General features: G+C 39.8%; 2 protein-coding genes across 8 annotated transcripts in view; both read right to left on the bottom strand.

Annotated features, from left to right (window-relative positions):
• Positions 1–10,131, bottom strand: part of MCCC2 (methylcrotonyl-CoA carboxylase subunit 2) — a 38,691-nt gene extending 28,560 nt beyond the window's left edge. The window contains exons 1-5 of one of the 2 annotated variants that reach the window (XM_068667539.1): positions 9,918–10,131; positions 5,788–5,854; positions 2,606–2,690; positions 2,239–2,340; positions 1,541–1,668 (exon numbers count right to left, since the gene is read on the bottom strand). In XM_068667539.1, the coding sequence (XP_068523640.1) occupies positions 1,541–1,668; positions 2,239–2,340; positions 2,606–2,690; positions 5,788–5,854; positions 9,918–10,046 (511 nt within the window). In that variant the 5' untranslated portion in view covers positions 10,047–10,131. Of the gene's footprint in view, positions 1–1,540; positions 1,669–2,238; positions 2,341–2,605; positions 2,691–5,787; positions 5,855–8,690; positions 8,787–9,917 lie in introns of those variants that run through there. The other variant, XM_068667541.1, reaches the window with a different exon arrangement.
• Positions 10,132–10,536: 405 nt separating this feature from the next.
• The window catches only part of BDP1 (B double prime 1, subunit of RNA polymerase III transcription initiation factor IIIB), a 56,653-nt gene continuing 48,236 nt past the window's right edge, over positions 10,537–18,953 (bottom strand). For all 6 annotated transcript variants that reach the window (XM_068667536.1, XM_068667535.1, XM_068667537.1 and 3 more), the window contains exons 38-42: positions 18,724–18,940; positions 17,802–17,844; positions 16,167–16,467; positions 14,622–14,853; positions 10,537–12,932 (exon numbers count right to left, since the gene is read on the bottom strand). In XM_068667536.1, coding sequence (XP_068523637.1) covers positions 12,804–12,932; positions 14,622–14,853; positions 16,167–16,467; positions 17,802–17,844; positions 18,724–18,940 — 922 coding nt within the window. In that variant the 3' untranslated portion in view covers positions 10,537–12,803. The remainder of the gene's footprint in view (positions 12,933–14,621; positions 14,854–16,166; positions 16,468–17,801; positions 17,845–18,723; positions 18,941–18,953) is intronic.

The following is an 18,953-nucleotide window of genomic DNA, read 5'->3' as shown; positions in this document are numbered from 1 at the left end:
CAAAAAAATGAAGAAACTGTGTTCAAGATATATAGCACATGTACTTTCACACTTGATTATCCAGACATACTGAAGACATTTTATGCTTACAGTCTTCAAGAACCTTATTTTATATTCATGCCTGCCTCATGATGTACCCTCTAGCTTATAGGTCATCAACTTCAGCTACCTTTTCACTCCAAGAACATGAGAATAAATCAAAAGACTCCAAAAGACTCCAAAGAGAGAAGGTGAGAAAGAAACGCACTGGGCATTTGCACAAGCATCCCTTAGAACTCTGGTAAGTTTTACCTACGAGTAACAATCCACACATACATTCTCATGTTGCATGATGGTAGCTGGTAATCCCCTATATTCAGCTTTACCATTAAGAAGGGTTTTGTTTCTGTACCCTGCCCTCGTAGAACCACTCTCCTTAACATAGCATCAACTCTAGCAACTACAGAAACATACAACTGGTCACTACTGTCAAATGTTGTGCAATGGGTCATCCCTGAACACAAAAGAGAATGCCCAAAACAGTGACTGACTCTCAGTGACAAATGGCATCAGGTGTCAACATCAGAGAATTAGCGCAGTGACCACTGAGGGAAAAGGAAGACCAAACTGCATGAAAATTAGATGGTCAGGAAAACACTCCCTCTCGTGTTTTCCTAACCGTCTAATTAACACAAGCCCAGGTATAGAAATTAAAAAGGTCAAGGAATTCACTGGGTTTGATGACAGGCAGTATTGTTTGCAAGGACTATACTTATCAAAGGTATAGGTTCTCCAAGACACCTTCCATTGCAGTATGACAATCCCACAGTCTCCACCCACATTGTCCCCAAATCCACCCCACCAATACTTTCAAGTTCACATTTCTTCTAAACTTTCTCTTGATATTCACCGCATGTTTGACCAACCAGCAGGGATTGTACATGTTGCTGCTGGCTAAGAATTACCATTTTTATTTTTTAAATGGGGACGATGTAATGGTCTTTCTCCTCTGCTCTAATGCTGATTTATACAAAATCCACAGGCATACACACTCTCTGAAATCTGTCAAACTTGGCTTAAAATTAGTTAATGGGTTTAGAAGTTATTAGACCAGGATTTGAGTCTGACAGTCAGAGAGCGTGGTTAGAGAGTCCTTGTAGTCATACAAAACCAGACTAAGTGTTACCTGTAATAAAGTGAAGACATTTGGACAAGACCATAGGATGGATTACTCATGCATGATGGATGTCAGGGAAAGGAAAAATAATGAAGTGATACATACAGTGGTGTAGTTACATCTGTATCTTGTAAACCAAGACCTACATCAATGCAGAAAATAGTGCTACAAAGCTAAAAGTGCACTCCAGTAAGATTTGCAACTAATCTGTAGAAGTAACATTATATTGATGAAAATGCATTTGCAATTGAAATATTTACCTGGTTAGTTGAATCTGGGGACCTGTCAGCCTCAACAATGTGTTTTGAAAGAAGCAGTGTTTTATCTAGAGATCATGTAATACCATTGACAAAGGTCATTTGCTATTTCCTCAATGGGACTCACCCAAATATATGCAAGGGAGATGATTTTGCATTGCAATTTCTTGAGCACGTAAGTGTTTCTTAACTGTGATGGGATAATAAGTACCACCTTTGACGGTTGCATCATTGGCAACAATCAAGCATTCCACCCTGAAAGCAAAACAAGTTCATGGGAGAGAAATATAGTCCTAGTAAACAAATCATTTGTTGATTAAGAACTGCAACACACTCAAGACACTTGAAACCCTTGGGATGCTCAAGAAAGCAACCCTCTTTACCTGCATTCCCTCAAATACATAGTACAGCAGCAGTTGCAGCACTATGACGTTCTGCTTCACAGCCCCTTAGCTCCCTAAATAATTAGCTATAGATTCATACTTATTTCCAACAATAGTTTTAGTGGTACGTTTAGTAAGCAAAACTAATTCTTAACCTAGAATACTGTTCTGTCTCTTGAAAATTGCCTTACTGATGCACAAATCTCTTTTCTTCATCATACACCAGAAAATCTGTGTGTCCAACTTCAATACGCAATACAGTTATTTAAAAAATCACCTCCTTTTAACAAAAACTGAATGAATTAAGACACTGAATTTGCTGATATTTTGAGTCTCTGAAACAAAACACTTAAAAACTAATAGCTTAACACTGGAAATTAAGCAGTATTGTACCTTATTGCTTTTCATATCATCAATAATGTAGCTGACTGCTATCTCTCACCCAGATATTCGTCCAATGCCTGTGATAATTCCTCCTGCTGGTACCTCTTCATTACCATACAACTGGTAGCCTGCAAACTGGGAGAACTCCAAGAATGGAGACCTGAATAACGACAAAGACCATAACAAGATTTTTAAACAGGAATTGGCCTAGTACTCAAATGTCACCGAATCTCAATTATAAGACCTAGTTTTATTTTTTTAAAATCTCACTTTTTAAAAAGATGAGTATTTCAAAGAACACATTTGTAAAACTTCAAATGGTGATAACTGCCAGTGCTCATGGAAACTAATGATAAAACAAGTCTCTTAGAATATTGACCTGAGAAAGAGAATTCGATGTGTTTTTAAGCAGAGAAAGTACTTACCCTGGATCAATAAGCCTGTCAATTCTCTCTCTGGGTAACAGCTTTCCTCTTGATGTGTGAAGCTTACGAGCTTTTTCTCCACCCCCTGTGATACAACAGTCATTCTTAAGGTTTACACTGAACACAGACAGGCAAATTAACAGTTATATTAAAATTTAGAATGGAAGCACTAAAAAGTTCCCAGCTTTTCAAATATGGACTTCAATAATGCATTCAATAAATAATGATTTTCACTTCAAACAGACTTAAGGTATTGATACAAATGCTTGTCTTTTGGAATCTACTCTATTTTTCCCCTTCGTTTTTTATGGCTAGTCTTCATGTAAAGATACTAATAAACACAGTTGCCTGAAACTTTCACCCTCTGCTTGGCTATCAACAGAAGGGCTGGAAACTTGAATACACAGAGGAAAAGCACAGCAATAAGAACTACAAAATACACTTTTTCCCAAACTAGTTCAAAACAGCTATGCTGAATCCAGTCTTGAAAGACCCAACACTACCAGGATTCATTTCCTTAGATTACTCCAAAGCTGTGAGCATCAGAGTTCAGAAACACAGCATTTAATATCAAGGTTATATTTATCTTTGCTTCATTTCAGCCCGTTACTGGAGGCCAACCTAAATCATATCTTTTGCTCTCTAGAGCTTTGTGTCATTCAATACTTAAGATTTGTTGACACACCTCAGCCTCTTTATAACAATAGCTTATCCAAACAGCGTCTCTTTATGTAGACAGATCACTGATCCACCTCGTCACTCTAAAATTGTCTCCCCTTGTCCAAAATAAAGCAGGTGTTATTTTGCTAGCATTTCTCCTGAGACTTCTAGATTTCTTTGTTAGCTAAGCATTGCTGAAACAGAGCTTTTAAGCCTACCTGTCAAGCCATCCCTCTTACCTCTTTCTTTGACCACTATGAATATCATTTCCTACCTATAAGGCAGGCCAGAAAGCCCACAGATTATTTCTGATTCAGTCTGTTCATTAGGTCTGTATATCCAGCCTAAGTCTAAATCTTGCACATTCTTTCTGCACAGGTCTCTTAAGATACAGCCTTTCATATCCACCCACAGAGCTAATACTCTCATCCAAGTTCCCAACATCCCACATCATGATTACTACAACATTTTCTCTGACCTTAGCTGAAACCATCTTGCCTTTCTCATTTACACTTAGAGTGTTGCTGCAAGAATCATTTTCTATCCTGTGATTTTCGTCATCTCTGTGCATACCCCCTCTTCACATGCTAATCCTAAATGCTTGCCCTCCAAGCCCTATAGCCATTCTGTCGAACATTTCTCTTTCAGGATCAAGAGGTTCACTCCACCCTACACTAGACTCCTTTCTGAAGCAGAAATTTCTGAAGCAGAAATTCACTGAAAAAAGCTTGGAGGTGTTTAACGTGAAATCTCCTGTTCAATTTCTCCTCTGCAGCAATGTCTATAAAGACTTCACTGTGACTGTGGACTGGTTATGATTCCTGCCAGTCACAAAGCCTAGAAGTATCTCAGTTGTAAAATCATTTTGCTTGTCATCCGAAATCCACCTGCTGTAATTTTTTACAGCCCATACATTCTTTGGTGGCAGGGACCTTCCTGTTACACACACTGGTATTACACAGGAGAATGTGATAGAGGATTACAACAGACCTACCCACCAGAGCAACAAATAATGAAATATGCATTACAAAGACTTCTGGCAAGAGCTCATTCTCTGAATGACTGCTCTTAGAAACAAAAAGATGTTGCACTGATCCCTCAAAAGTATTCAGTCTAAGTATCCAATTCTTCTTGGTTGGACGAGATGATCTGAGAGGTCTTTTCCATCCTGAACAATTCTGATTCTTGTATACCTGTATGACAGGCAAAGAAATCTCACTTGATCACACTCTCAAAATACATATAAACTTTGTGACAGAGCTCCCTCACTGAGATGCAGAAGAGGACTGTGTTCTTGTCCTGTTATCATATAACGAGCAAGAACAAGAAAAGGTGCAGCAGTGAAGAAGGCCATTATCACTAGTTCATGAGCTACACAGGGTACTACTAAACAGTCCCTACACCCATAAAAGACACAGGGAGTCTACAGGATTCAGCACATCCTTATGAAGTCCTTGAGCTTCATTACATAGCAAACAAGGAAGGACATTAAACTCATACTCTTAAATGTGCTCTGTTCCAAAGTTGTACAAGAAGTTGCATTAGATAGGAAACAGCACACTATCATGACACACACAAAGTGAGAATTAAAGCTACATGCTTGATCTCAGGCAGCACAGTTTAGCTTTGATAAACCACTTCATTTTGTATTTCTCAGTCAATTGTAATTAATTTAGGTAGTCCTATATCAGTAAAGATGAAACCCGAAACACAGGTTTCAAACTTCCAAATCAGTACAGATTTAATTATTTTTTTTTTTTTTTTGCCAGCAAAACAACAACAGAGGTCTTTGTAAACCCCCTTGAAAGTGAAGAAACTAACACACAACCTGAACAGCAGTACATTTGCCAAACCAAGCTTTTATAAAAGCAGGCAGCCGAGGATGAAGCAAAGAAGCATGTGAAGAGGAAAGTACATGAGCAAAAAACATTTTTAATAGTCCTTTCTATTTTTAAAATATTGCCATTAAATTCATTAAAGAAACATATTTTCCATTGATTAAAAAGACTGATTAAAAATGAAACAGCTCTAAATATCCAGTTTTCACCATATATTTTGCTTACTTTTTGCCTCTTTAGCAAGGAAATTAGTCTTCTGTTTTGTTATATCAACCTTACTTTAACTTATTGTCCTTTTCCAGTAATTTATGGACTTGCTGCATTAGGATATTCCTGTGATATTCTGTTGGCAAAAAAATGTATTAACACTCTAAATACTGTGATAAACAAATAAATGCCAATGTTAAAGACTCTTTTTCTTACTTAAACCAAATTACTTTGAAAAAAAACACCAATATTTCGAACCAAGCTAACTTGGACATAAACCCTTTAAAGTTTTCAGCTGATGAAAGATAGCACCTAGATGCAGACAGATGACCTAAACTTCAGTATGACTACCACAATCCACCTAATGTTGTGTCTGAATGAACTGATTAATGGGAAAAATAGTAATAACTTAAAGAAAAACATCTATTTTAGGACTAGTTTAAAAAAGTATTCTAAAATCTGGACTACCATACTCACCTAATTTGATTTTTTCTGCTTGTTCCTGGAGTTCCTTTACCAGTGCTTTCATTCGTTCATAGTTTTCCTAAGTAGGGGAAAAATGTTTCAAGTTTAACCAAGAGTGACAGTGCTATGTTTGAACAAAGAAACACAGAAATTAGTGCACAAGATTTATGTCTCTTCAAAATTTCAATCTACCTTATTAAATTCTTGTTCTGCACTGTTTGTAAAGTAACAAAATTTCTACCTGTGTGTCGGCTTTCCTCAGGCATCCCAAAACAACCTTCACAAAAACTCTGAGTGTGTTCGAATTGTAAAAGGTCAGTTCTAAATTTAATGAACCATTACCAGAATTAGTCATTACAGAGTTGAAATGTTATTTTTCAGGTTTTGTTAATGTTTTGTTACAGGTTTGTTTGCCTTTTACAAATCTAATTTTGTAAAACAAAATATCATGGACACTCAAATTAATTGCTGTTATGTCTCTTCTACGGAAGATGAATGACCTAGACTGAACAGAAATTGGTAAGCAATTTCTATATTCTTATTGTTTAAGTAGAATGTAAAGAGAAAACAAAGCTTTGCAAAACCAAGGAGACTGGTCTTCGAGGCAATATTCATCTTATAAAAACAGACTTTTGCAGCTTTTTATATGAGCAAACCAGTACTGAGCTCACCACTGCAGAAATATCCAATACTCTGTGATCATTACAGCTGTTTTTATCATTTCTTCAGAATTAGAACATGTTAGTCAACCTTAACTTGGCTTTTCAGACACACTAAAAACTACATAACTGCTTTGAAAAGTATAACCACAACAAAGCAAAGAGATACATTAATTGTTGCACAAAGAAATCATACTGTCTTGTCTAATTGCCATGTAGAAGATATTAAAGTCTGCAGAAAAAATCAATCTGGAAACTTCATATTCAGACTTGAACACTCAGAACTGGGGTTTCCCCTGGAAGCAGCAAGTGTTGTGGTTTAAATAGCTTTGTTTAGCTCTGTCTTAATCACAGAAAGACACCATGTGGTGAAGGGCAAAGAGAATGAAAACAGGTATAGGCCCTTTGGATTCAAACCACTTTAGGTGTACAGAAGGACTTTAAAAAGAAAACATTTCTCCTCCTTAACAACTGCTATGAAGAGATAGAAAATATCCTACTGAAAGGTAAAAATGTGTCAGAAGAAAGCAGGTCTTGGCCACTTCCCCCCCTGGTACACAGGGTCGGCAGCAGGTCAGCCCCTGTGCCTGGGGAAGGACTGCACATCCCCACTGAGTGCTGCGGGCAGCAGGGCTCAGCCTGCACCCGGTGCTTCCCAGGAAGATGACTGCAGAACGCTACCTACCTGCCTTCGGAGCTGCCCTGAAGCCCCAGGGACGGGGAAGTCACCAAACTTTGTGTCCCCTCCCTCAGATGTAAGGCTGCATTGTCTGCTCCAGCATGCTGCTCCTCCTTTGGTGCTTCAGTCTTTCTTCGTGGCCCACCCTCCACACAGACCTAGCACCTACCTCTTCAACTGTTTTTTGTTTTTGTTTTGTTTTTTTTCCCCCCCTTCCTAAGCTGTGAAATCACAGGGGAATGACTTACTGACAGTTTTACCATTGTTCACAGCATCCCAGAGAAACAAGTACAAAGCAAGCTGCGTCTCGTTAAGGGGACTCCGGCACTCCCAGAGACACTACGGACAGCAACTGCAGCCACACACACAACCACTCACCAATGAGGAAAGCAGAACCTGATTTCAGACCTTCAGAAGAGCGCTTACAACTCCTACAACTCCCCTGTAAAAGTCCGTAAAACAGACATTGTAACTCTGTTCTTCTAAATCTGCAGTTGTTACAAGATCCAGTGTTACTGTATGCCTGAGTGTTCAGTTTGTCTAGCCAACTCACTTCCCAGCACTGCACACAAAATTTTCCCTGTTTCTCCTTCTTCAGTCAGCCTATTTCCTCTAAACACACTCACCTTTTTTGACAGTACTGAGATTTAAAGATCACCTTTAACATAGGAAAAAATGCAGCTAAAAATGGCAGAGGAAATTAGAAAGGTTGTAGCAACCCCAGTTGCAGGCTCCCTTATCCGATTCTGAATTAACAGCTCCTGGCAGCTGCTTTAGCTATTCTCCTACATGAAAAACTGTGAAAAGATTTTTTTACACCATCTATGGAAACCATTGCATTCCAGTATTTAAGTTAAATTCAGTTGATTTCTAACCTTATCCTTCATGTCCTTAACCACAACACAACATCATTGTATGTTACAAAGGCAAAGTAAAGATGTTTTCAAATCTTTCTAAGGGTTTTTTAAGAAACAGCTCCCTTCAGAAACAAATCTATTATTTCTTCTAATAAGCTCTTTATTAACTTATGTCAAAAAGGCAACAAGTTCTTTCTGGAAACCAGCCCCTGCACCAGTCAGTCTGCTCTTAATATAAGGGCTCCCGGGAATTTTAAAGCAAAATCTAGAAGCCAAAGTTACAGACTAATCCTACAGTTATTGTATGAGCTGAATTACTGCTACACAAGGTAAGGAGCAGTCAGAGCTAATCTTTAGAATCTTTACATAGACTCTCCTCTATTTTCTAGAACTTAGACTAACTCATTTTTAAATTACATTTTTACCTGTCTGGTTTGACAGTTTACATTATGAAGGCCAGCCTGTCTAGCTGAATTCACAGCCAGAAAAGCAAACATTAGCTGCAGGAGGCAAGACCTTCATCACGTATTGTTATGCCTTCTTGTGTTTGCACTGCTACTCCGTGTATTACATTTGTTTCAGATGGTTAAGTACCTCACAGCACGGACCCCAGCTCTTTGTGTTTGTAAAGCACCACGTACATTTACACTAGTCTACAAATGGTAATTATTTCTACCAAATACTAACACTATTAGGAACCGTACTGCTTGAATGACGTACCAGATGTGTCCAAGTAAGTGGGCTTGTCTAGCATAGCCACGCAAACTTTTCCTGTCAAAATGTCCCATTGGAAATTGCTGCCAAAACTTGTGAACACTAATAAAAAAAAAAAAAAAGTAAAAATGTATCCTAGAAAAAATTACCTGGCCTTGCATTTTTTTGAGCTCTGGAGGTACACACACAAATGAAAATCCATTAACAGCTTAGCTGAGTAAACACATTATTACTTTTTTTTTTGTAGGTGTGAATCTACACACACGTGCGCAAACATACACACACTCACTTCACATGTACAAGCTTTGTACATATACACACCAAAGCTTCACGGAAGTTTCTGTCACCTACCAAGTTCTGTCCCAAAATTTAGTTTCTGCAAAACCAAACACAGAACGAGAGGAAGTATTTCTGTGAGAGCACGCGCTGTTGCTTCACTTGCTGTTAGTTATTTTGCCTGGATCAAATTTTAAAACAGCTGTGTGTCTTCCTATCAGTTTTGATCCACACCTAAAACTACGTGATTTTCAGCCTAACTGTAAACACAACTTTTATCCTCCATGTGAAGATGCCAATAACGCCCCACTAAAACAAAACAATTTCCGCCAGACACGGGTGCTGTTATCTCCATAAAGGAGGCTGTCATTCCACCTGTTTCTCCTCCTCCTCCAGGGATGGTGCTTTCCACTGGCATCCAGCTTTCTGGAGGCACACACTTGACTTTGCAATATTCCCCCTGCCTCCAGCTCAGGAGCTGGTTGGCAAACAGCAGAAAGTTTCCAGCCCTGAAACCACCAGAGACCTCCTCCAGCTGCCTGCAAGCTCCCTGTGTCCGCCTCACCAGCCCGGTATCGATCAGCTCCTTCCTCACCGCTGCAATAACAAACAGGCGCTCGGAGTAAGGAGAAAAGTCGAGACCAAACCCACCGCGAGGCGGCAGGCGGCACGGACCCATGCTTTTTTTTTATTATTATTATTTTAAACTCAGCCTCAGCGAGATAAAACGGGATTTGGCACTTCCACCAAAACAAAACCCCAAGGGGCGGCGGCAGCAGCAGCAGCACCCGCCTGCGGGCATCGAGACCCGTGGCTGAGGGACCCTCGCTGCCCTCCTCCTCCTCCTCCTCCTCCTCCTCCTCCTCCTCCTCCTCCTCCTCCTCCTCCTCCTCCTCCTCCTCCCGCAGGGCGCTTCCCCGGCGCCGGGGCCGCTGAGCGGTGCCGGGCCCGGCCTACCTGGTAGAGCGCGGAGCCCGCGTCGGGCCGCGAGCCCACGGCCGCCACCGCCTCGCCGCGGTAGGGGCGGGCGGCGGCGCGGCGCAGCAGCCGCCATGGGCGCAGCAGGCGCCGCGGGCCCAGCAGCATGGCGGCGGAGCGGCGCGGAGCGGAGCACAGCCCAGCCCCAGCCGTGCCGTGCCGGGCCGTCCCGGGCCTGCCGCCGCCGCCACTCCCCCCGCCGCAGCCAATGCGCAGAACGCGGCCCCACAGCCGCCCGCCCCGCTCGGCCGGGCCCCTCAGCGGGCAGGCGGCGGGCACGGCTGGGAGCTGAGGCTGGCTCCGTCCTTTGGTGTGCGGGAGAGAGAGAGGAAGGGAGGGCGAGGAGGGGCTGCTGCCGCCGGCAGAGCTGAGGGGGGTGAGAGGAGAGAGCCCAGCGGAGGCCGAAGTCATTTTGTGTAAAGAAAAGTGAAATAAAGCAGCACCCCAGACAGAAAGCCAACGACAACATGAGACGAAGTGTCTTCAATCTGCTTTCCCCATGCAAATGTGCCTCACAGTGCGAGGCAGAAGTTGAACCCACACTCTGAAATACATACAAGCCTTTAGAAATGGCAATAAATATTCCAACAGACACAGGTAATATAAAATAATTTATTAACATAATTTACATATACAGTATGACAACTTTCTTTGAAACAGAAAGCTTATATGCAATAATACCTGTGTCGGACACATCTTCAAGCAAAGCCACATTTCTTGTGCCACATTTCTGTAAAAATGCTACAACTAATCGGCATCGAGATTTCACAATTCCTTTCTTACATCCCCCACCATTACAAAACTTGCATAAAACAGAACACAAAGTTGTCTCATCACAATTCATATTACACTTGTTCTTTAAAAAAATCCTCTAACAAAGTGCATGTGGTTTACTGCAGGGAAAAAAAAAATGTACCCCAATTAACAAGGTAGATAAGGCACCTTAAATATTGGTGATGAAATTATTATTTTTATCTTATAATATAAATGCAAGCTAAAATATATGCAACAAAATATAGAATGGATATCACCTTAGGAAGTAATTAGGGCAATTATTTCATAGCCAACTCTGCACAAATCTGTGTTTAGGCTATGCCAGTGCAAGTGATTGAAACATGCCACATTTATTAGGAACTAAGAACTTGCTTAAATGAAATATCTACAAGATATACAATACTTTGAGCTTAATGTATACATTACCCTATTTCATAATATTTACAGTAAGACAATACTGAGATAAACTACTCAAGTTAAATGGATTAGGCAGAGCAGGATACTGTCTGAGGAGAAGCTCTGGTGGTGGTGGTGATAGATTTGTCTATTTGTTTTTTCTTTTTCTTTTGACAGTATGCTTTCCAGTAAGTTACTTTCTACTGGGAACATCAGCCTCCTTATCGTGTCAACTAGATGTTGTTCCTAGTGCCATCTGGTTGACAGAAAACTCCTAGTATAGCAATTTGCAGTAGCAGTAATTTTTTTTGTGCATTGTCCCTTACTGACAAAGTTTTAAAGGCTCTTTCATAAGCCTTGCCAGTAAGTTCTGAAAGGCAAACATTTTCAAACTTCAAGAAGTATTTCAAAATTAAGTAGATACTTATGTGAAAATACTTGCCAGCCTATGATTAAACCAGTCCAAAACTGAAAACAGGCTAATACAGTTTCAAAGTTTCTCTTTTATGATCATTTCTTTTGCAGAAGTACTTGCTGTTATTAAGTATCAGGACAAAGCTAGACTACCTAGATCTACATACTCATTGTGTAATGAAGTTTGAGAATGAATATTTCACCTTTCATTGACCACCTGGCTTTATGAGACTCAAAAGAACTTTCTTATTTCATCAAGACAATCTTCCTCCTAAGCAAGTAAACAATTACACTAAAATCTCAAGCTATGCCAGTGAGTACAAGTAATCCAGGAACATGGGGAAAGCCATTCAAATTCAACTGCTTCCAAGCAGCAAATCCTTAAAGCAACCTCACTGTACATGTACAGTCATGGTTTAAATTTAGTTCTGTTTGTGCTAATTTACACAGGTGAAACAAAGGACAGTGGTACAGATATATACACCTATATGTAAAAACAAGGAAAAGAAACGGTATCCAACCCCTTGTTTTCAAATTTGGAAGGAAATTAGTATGTGCATTGGGAAACACTAACCTTTTCTCACTCTAGTAGGACAGTTGCAAAAATTAACATTGTATAGCATCACTCGGTAAATGAAGCATGTTTTTCAGTGTTTTCCTATATAAATTTTAACGGAGACAAAACCATTTGGCTTTTCAGGCTAAGGTCTTTTAATTTATGCAAGACTTCTTAAATATAAAAATACGTAGTTTGGAGATGCTAATAAAAATAGCTGCAGTGATGAGCATATCCATGTACTTCCTATGCTACTTTCAGTATTTGTATCCTGATCTACAGAGATTACACTATATATAAAAGGTTCATTCCTCCTTCTAATATACTAATATAGCATACTTCACAAAAAGAAGTAAAGAACTTGTATAACCAGTACCACAAGCTTTAGCATTATAATCCAAAGGGATCCTTGTCACAAGAATAAGCATTTTTTGCATCACACTTTTCTGGAAGACAGCCATGCACCCATTTATCAACATCTAAACAAGGGAAAATTAAGCCACTGGTCCATCCAATGGCATCAATGTAGTGGTGTAGGTTGCATCAACATTTTAAAAGTATCCAGGTCACTTTGGAAGAAATTGATTCCATCTTTAGGGAAGTTTATTAACAATAGCTTGGCTGATGGTAAGATTGGCACAGCAAGCATTAGAACAAGCACAGACTTTTAAAAATAATTTATTGCTGTTGTACTTAGGTCCCACAATTTTTATAAAGCCAATTTGCTATTCTGAGTCATCTACTTCCATAAAGATGTCACTGAAAAAATACTCAGAGATTCTGGTGGGCTCTTCTTCCTTCTTTGGATCTTTAGCAGAAAGGGGGGGCTTCTGAGGTGGCTCATTACTTGGAACCTAATAGAAAAAGAAAAGGGTACTGTTAACAGTCTTAATCTGTTTACATACTTGTATGTACACAAACACATATATACATACACACATATATATGTACATGTGTATAAGCAAATGTAGATATATATGCTTGTGCTTCCTATTCAGACAGGAAGTTTCAATAAAAAACAGGAATTACTAGAAAAAGGAAAACAAGTAGACTCTCTTCTCATCTTCTGCTAATTAACACCAGGAATATTTATGCAGGAAAAGCTGATTAATATTTTGAGATAGACCACGTACTGGACAACAGTCATTCCTTTTGTTTGACTTCACATATTTGCTATGGCTTTCAGTTAAAACAGAGAACTATTTCTGCAATTTGTTCCCCAGGGGGCAGTGTTGAGGCCTGTCCTCTTTAATATTTTTATTGATGATCTGGATGCGGGAATTGTTTGCAGACAACAGCAAGCTGGGGGGAAGTGTGGATCTGCCAGAGGGTAGGAAGGCCCTACAGAGGGACCTGGAGAGGATGGGTCGATGGGCAGAGGCCAGGGGGATGAGGTTCAACGTGGCTAAGTGCCGGATCCTGCACTTCGGCCACAGTCCCGTGCTATGCTACAGCCTTAGATGGAGTGGATGGAAAGCTGTGCAGAGGAAAAGGATCTGGGGGTGCTGACTGATGCTCACCTGAACATGAGCCAGCAGTGTTCCCAGGTGGCCTAAAAGGTCAACAGCATCCTGGCTTGTACCAGGGACAGTGTAGCCAGAAGCATCAGGGAGGTGATTGTCCTCCTGTACTCTGCTCTGGTGAGGCCACACCTTGAGTCCTGTGTTCAGTTTTGGGCCTATCACTACAAGAAGGACATCGAGGTCCTGGGGTGTGTCCAGAGGAGGGCTACAAAGATGGTGAAGGACCTGGAAGACAAATCCTGTGGGGAGCAGCTGAGGGAACTGGGGATGTTTAGTCTGGAGAACAGGAGGCTCAGGGGAGACCTTATTGCTCTCTGCAACTACCTGAAAGGAAGATGTGGGGAGCTGGGGGTCGGCCTCTTCTCACAGGTAACTAGTGTTAGGACTAGAGGGAATGGCCTTGAGTTGTGCCAGGGGAGGTTCAGGTTGAAAATGAGGAGACATTTCTTCTCAGAATGAGCCGTCAGGCATTGGAACAGGTTGCCCAGGACAGTGGTGGAGTCACCATCCCTAGGGGTTTTCAAGGAAAGGTTGGACGTGGTGCTTAGGGAAGTGGTTTACATTGGTAGCAGGATGATGGTTGGACCAGATGATCTTGGAGGTCTTTTCCAATCTTAATGATTCTATGAGTCCACAAGATAATTCAAAGTCAAAACTTCATCACATTAAAATATCATACATACACACATAAACAATTATCAGCAGAAGCCCTTAGAGCTTCACCCAAATTTTGAAGAAATGTACAAACCTTCTGCAACTTCTGCAAATGTAACATTATAGAACATTGGGCTACAACTGTCAGAGAAACCAAAACATTCATAGATGTATGTGCACAGAAAAAAAAAAAAACTTAGTTCCTTTTTAAGTTTCCTTGACATGCACACGTTAGGATCTATTTATTCAGTGAGGCAGATCTCTCTCCAAACTTGAACTCTGTATGCCCACCTACTCACTTCTGAAACAACTAATTCATTGTTCTTCACATCTCAAAAATGAAAGGACATTCAGAAGCAAACATACCGTAACTACAGCATCAGCAGTTATGCCGTCATACTCCACAGATGATGATGTGCTTGTAGAGGGAAGGGAACAAGATTCCTTACTGGATGGAGAGGTTTTTTTCTGATTTCGCTTCAGGGTCACAATCTTTGGTTTTTGGATCTTCCCTCTACTCCCCTTGGTATCTTCTGCAGAATCAGAACTACTTTTTTTACAAATTAAAGATAAAAATCCAAATGGTTTTCGTCCACCCCTATTCAAAACAAATACAGTCAGAATGTCACAGATTGCTCCATTTAAGCAATATATAAATAGTATAGCAGGGGTCCAACTCATTACAGAGCAAACAAACACCTCAGATGCACATGAAAATTCTAAGAAACAAGAAGTTATTCCAAGACAGGCTGTTTTTATTACTGAGTAATTTCTCATATGAGGAGTTTTACAAAGCACTACAGAAACTAGGACCTCCAACCCTTACAACAGGAACCTACGATTTGTCACTAAGCTAAAGCCTGTAAAAAACTACTGAATCTTCAGAAAGAGGTTCCAAGAGAAACAGAGACTTAGGCATGAATAAAGAAAAAGAGCACCATTCGTCTATTCACTGAAAAAAAAGAAACCTGATTCCCGACAATGGGGCTACAGCAGACTATTTTAGACCACAGAAAGAAGACTCCCTGCTGCTGGGTTTCAGACTCATCACACCTAGTAATCAAACTTACGTAGAAAAACAGGGAAGAAATTACAGTGACGATGGAGGTACAGAGTATCAAAGTTACTTCTTATGTTGCAAAGAGTTTACAGATTAGGGAGTAAACTCTAAGGCAAGGATTCTTAATTTTAATGCATCATTACCCAGCTGCTGTGGATATCCAAGGTACAAATAAACAATTTTGTTACGCACAAATGTAACAAAAGAATAAACAACAGGATCAGTACAGACCAGTGGAGCACCACAGCTGAGACCAGTGAGCACAAGTGCAACAGACAGCAGGAATTCAAACACTTAAAACAGTGTGGAAGGGTGTATTAAAAAATAAACATAATCCACACACTGACAGACCGATGAGAACAATTTCTTCTCAGCTGTCAGGCTTGAAACTCCTTTGGGGAAATGGTGCATCTTAAGTTAGGCCTAGAAATCCAGTGTATGAGTACTATACCAATAATAAATTTTATTGGCAGAAGGACAAAAATCAAAACAAATGGATAGGTACATATATCTAAGCATAGACTGAGCTAAGGAAAACGACAATTATCCTAAATCAGTATCAGAGCCAACAGATGTCTCCCTCGCAAAAGACATCTGTAAATGTCTACATAGATACAACATACATCAGTAGTGTCCCTTAGTGTATCTGCTCACTTAATGACTAAAATACATCAAATTTCAAAGGAGACAGTTTGATCCTATTTAATTTGCTGAAGAGGATAGATACTATAATTCTTACCCAGGATGGTCACAAATTGTACTGCCCTTATTAAAAAGTATACCAGAAACTCAATATGGAAACAATGTCTTTTTAACAGAAAAGGCTGGTCAAAATATTATTCCATAAATACCTGAGTAATGGAGTTTTTGAAGATTCTGTTAGACTTCCAGAAGTTTCCAACTGTGCAGGTTCATGCACATCTCCTAGTTTTCCTTGCTCGCTTGTTTCTGCTTTTTTGCTGCAGGTTAAGCTAGACATCATCTCTTTTTCCTGATCAGATTCTGAATTCTCCAACGATGCTTTACCTAAATTCTCCAAAGTTTCATGCTGACTTCTCTCACCCAGTGGTCTGAGTGACAAAGACTCGGGCACCAACACAGAAGTAAGTAACTTTTTCTTTGCTGAAGCTTCTGTTTTTTGAAAAGGATTCCCTGTAAAAGAGTTGAGTTATTCAGTGTTATTCAAAAACTTCATTTAGTTCCTTCAATGATAACCTGTTCGAGCGAGTACAGAAGAGAGCTACGAAAGATGATCAGAGAGCAGGTGGAGCACCTCTCCTATGAAGAAAGGCTGAGAGAGCTGGGGATGTTCAGTCTGGAGAAGTGAAGGCCATGGTGAGACCTCCATGTGGCCTTCCAGTACCTGAAGGGGCTTATAAAAAGGATGGGGAAGAAATCTTTACTCAGGTAGATAATGATAGAACAAGGTGAAATGGTCTCGAACTAAAAGAGATTAGAGAGATTTAGATTAGAAATTCAGAGAAAACTCTTCACTCAGAGGGAGTGAGGCACTGGAAGAGGTTGCCCAGAGAAGCTGTGAATGCCCCATCCCTGGAGGTGTTCAAGGCCAGGCTGAATGGGGCCTTGACCAACCTGATCTAGTGGTGGCATCCCTGCCTATGGCTGGGGGGTTGGAGTTAGATATCTTTAAGGTCTCTTCCAACCCAAGCCATTCTATGATTCTGTGATAATACTACAGCCCAAAAGATGGGGATAATGTTACAATGGCTTGCATCACAAGAGAAGGGCTGATTTTTTGTTGTTTTTGTTACTGTTCTCTTTTTTAAAAACACCATTATGAATTAAGAGTTCACAGTCTACTTGTAAGGTCTGTAAAATCTTACAGATGCTATATGGAAAAGCTGGGAAAAATTTGAGGAAGTGTAGTTTTACTGCCCACACCCATTACAACAATTGAACTTAGTTTAGCAATCTAGATGTTCAGATTTCCACAATTTCTCTTTCAAGTTTATTTCAGGACAAAGAAGTAGTTCTCCAAATCCTTCATGGGCTCAAAGACTATATCATCAGGAATTCTGCTTTCCTTCTGTTGATTCTTCAGAGACAGATTAAACTGTGAATTTATTTTTTTTAAAGACTAACAAAAAATAAAATTTTAAAAATTTATTTTGGCATAGCATGGTAAGACACCAGTTAATACCTTTAGTTATTAGCACTCAGTGAGTGGAAATATTTGCTAAGCAGAAGATAATAGGTGTGGTCCAAAAATCTCCTGTAATTCATGAGTAGACTAACTACGGCAATGCTTTTAGAACCATTCCTTACCATTAATAACCACCACAATTAGTTTATAGCAAAAATATGAAATTGTGGTATTAGGTTATTACAGTGAAAATTTCATTCAACTGTTATGTTAGATAGCTGCTTTCAGCACCATTTAGCACAATGACAGCAAGCATTAAATTTTAATGTATTATGTATTTACATTTGTTATACTTTGTTTTTACAAGTTTAAATTTACCTACCAGAAGCTCTTTTTGGAGAACTTGTGGATTTAGTTGAATAACCCTGTTAAAAAAAAAAAAACAAAAAAAAAACTTTCACCATTCAAGAGACAATGAACGTTGACAAAGGCACATCGTGCGTGTACACTTCTAAGAACAGGAGTGATAGAGAATACATCTTCAGTAGAGCATCATTCACCATTTATCTCATTTCCTGAGCAGGCTTTTCAAGGTGTTCTCATGAAAAATGACTCAAGTCAAAAAGGTCAAGACAAGAGGTCAAAGAACAAGGTAAATTTTTATCCAGTCCTTCCTAGAAAAGCTTTCTGAGTCATATGGGAAATTATCACACATTCCCTCACAGGGACGCACTACCAAATCCTAGCCTACTCACAGAAATTGGTGGAAGTCACTCCCACAAGCTTGGTCGTATTCTAAAAGGAAAGGGGAAAGCTGAATACAGGCTGTCCTGTTTTAATTTGCAGGTTCTTTTAGACTAGTGCCCACTAAGTTAAAAAACATTAGGAATATATCTAATAAGTTCTTTCTGTAATAGATACCACTAGGAATCATAATGTCTGCCAGTCATCCAATACACATCCAAAGTTTACCCTCCTCCAATGTAATTGTCAAAAAGGCTGTGGTGAATGAACTGAACAATGAAACATGTTACCACCCTACCTACCAGGAAGCTTAATAAAAATATTTGAGAGCCAACAGATTCTTCAGAAAAATAATACTAGAATTAACAGTCTAAAAAGTGCTGTTGGGTTCAACATAAAAAGCAATTTATGGATACTGATTTTGCCTTGAAATTGCACAGGTAATAGCATCACTTGCTTAGAAGTGTACTGTTAAACATTAAACATAGCTAAAACGCTCTACAGTTGTGTTAAGCGTTTACACTATGCATACAGACACACTAACCAAATTACCTTCTCACCTTACAAGGGCTTTCGAAGTTACTCTCCACTACAGTAGACAGAGTTTTCTTGGCAGGAGGAAAGTCATTCTCTGCAAGCTCAGCTGCTGACCTTTTTTGAGCTGTCCGCACCAAATTTAGAACAGGCTCTGCTAATGCATTCTGTAGTTGTTTGGTTTCCATATTGTTGTTCAAAGATGCATCAAATTCATTAGCTGCAGTTGTCAAGGATCCAGTGCTGTTTAGATAAA

Source organism: Anas acuta, chromosome Z (genome assembly GCF_963932015.1).
Source record: "Anas acuta chromosome Z, bAnaAcu1.1, whole genome shotgun sequence".
Lineage (NCBI taxonomy): Eukaryota > Metazoa > Chordata > Aves > Anseriformes > Anatidae > Anas > Anas acuta.
This window is presented reverse-complemented; position numbering and strand designations above follow the sequence as displayed.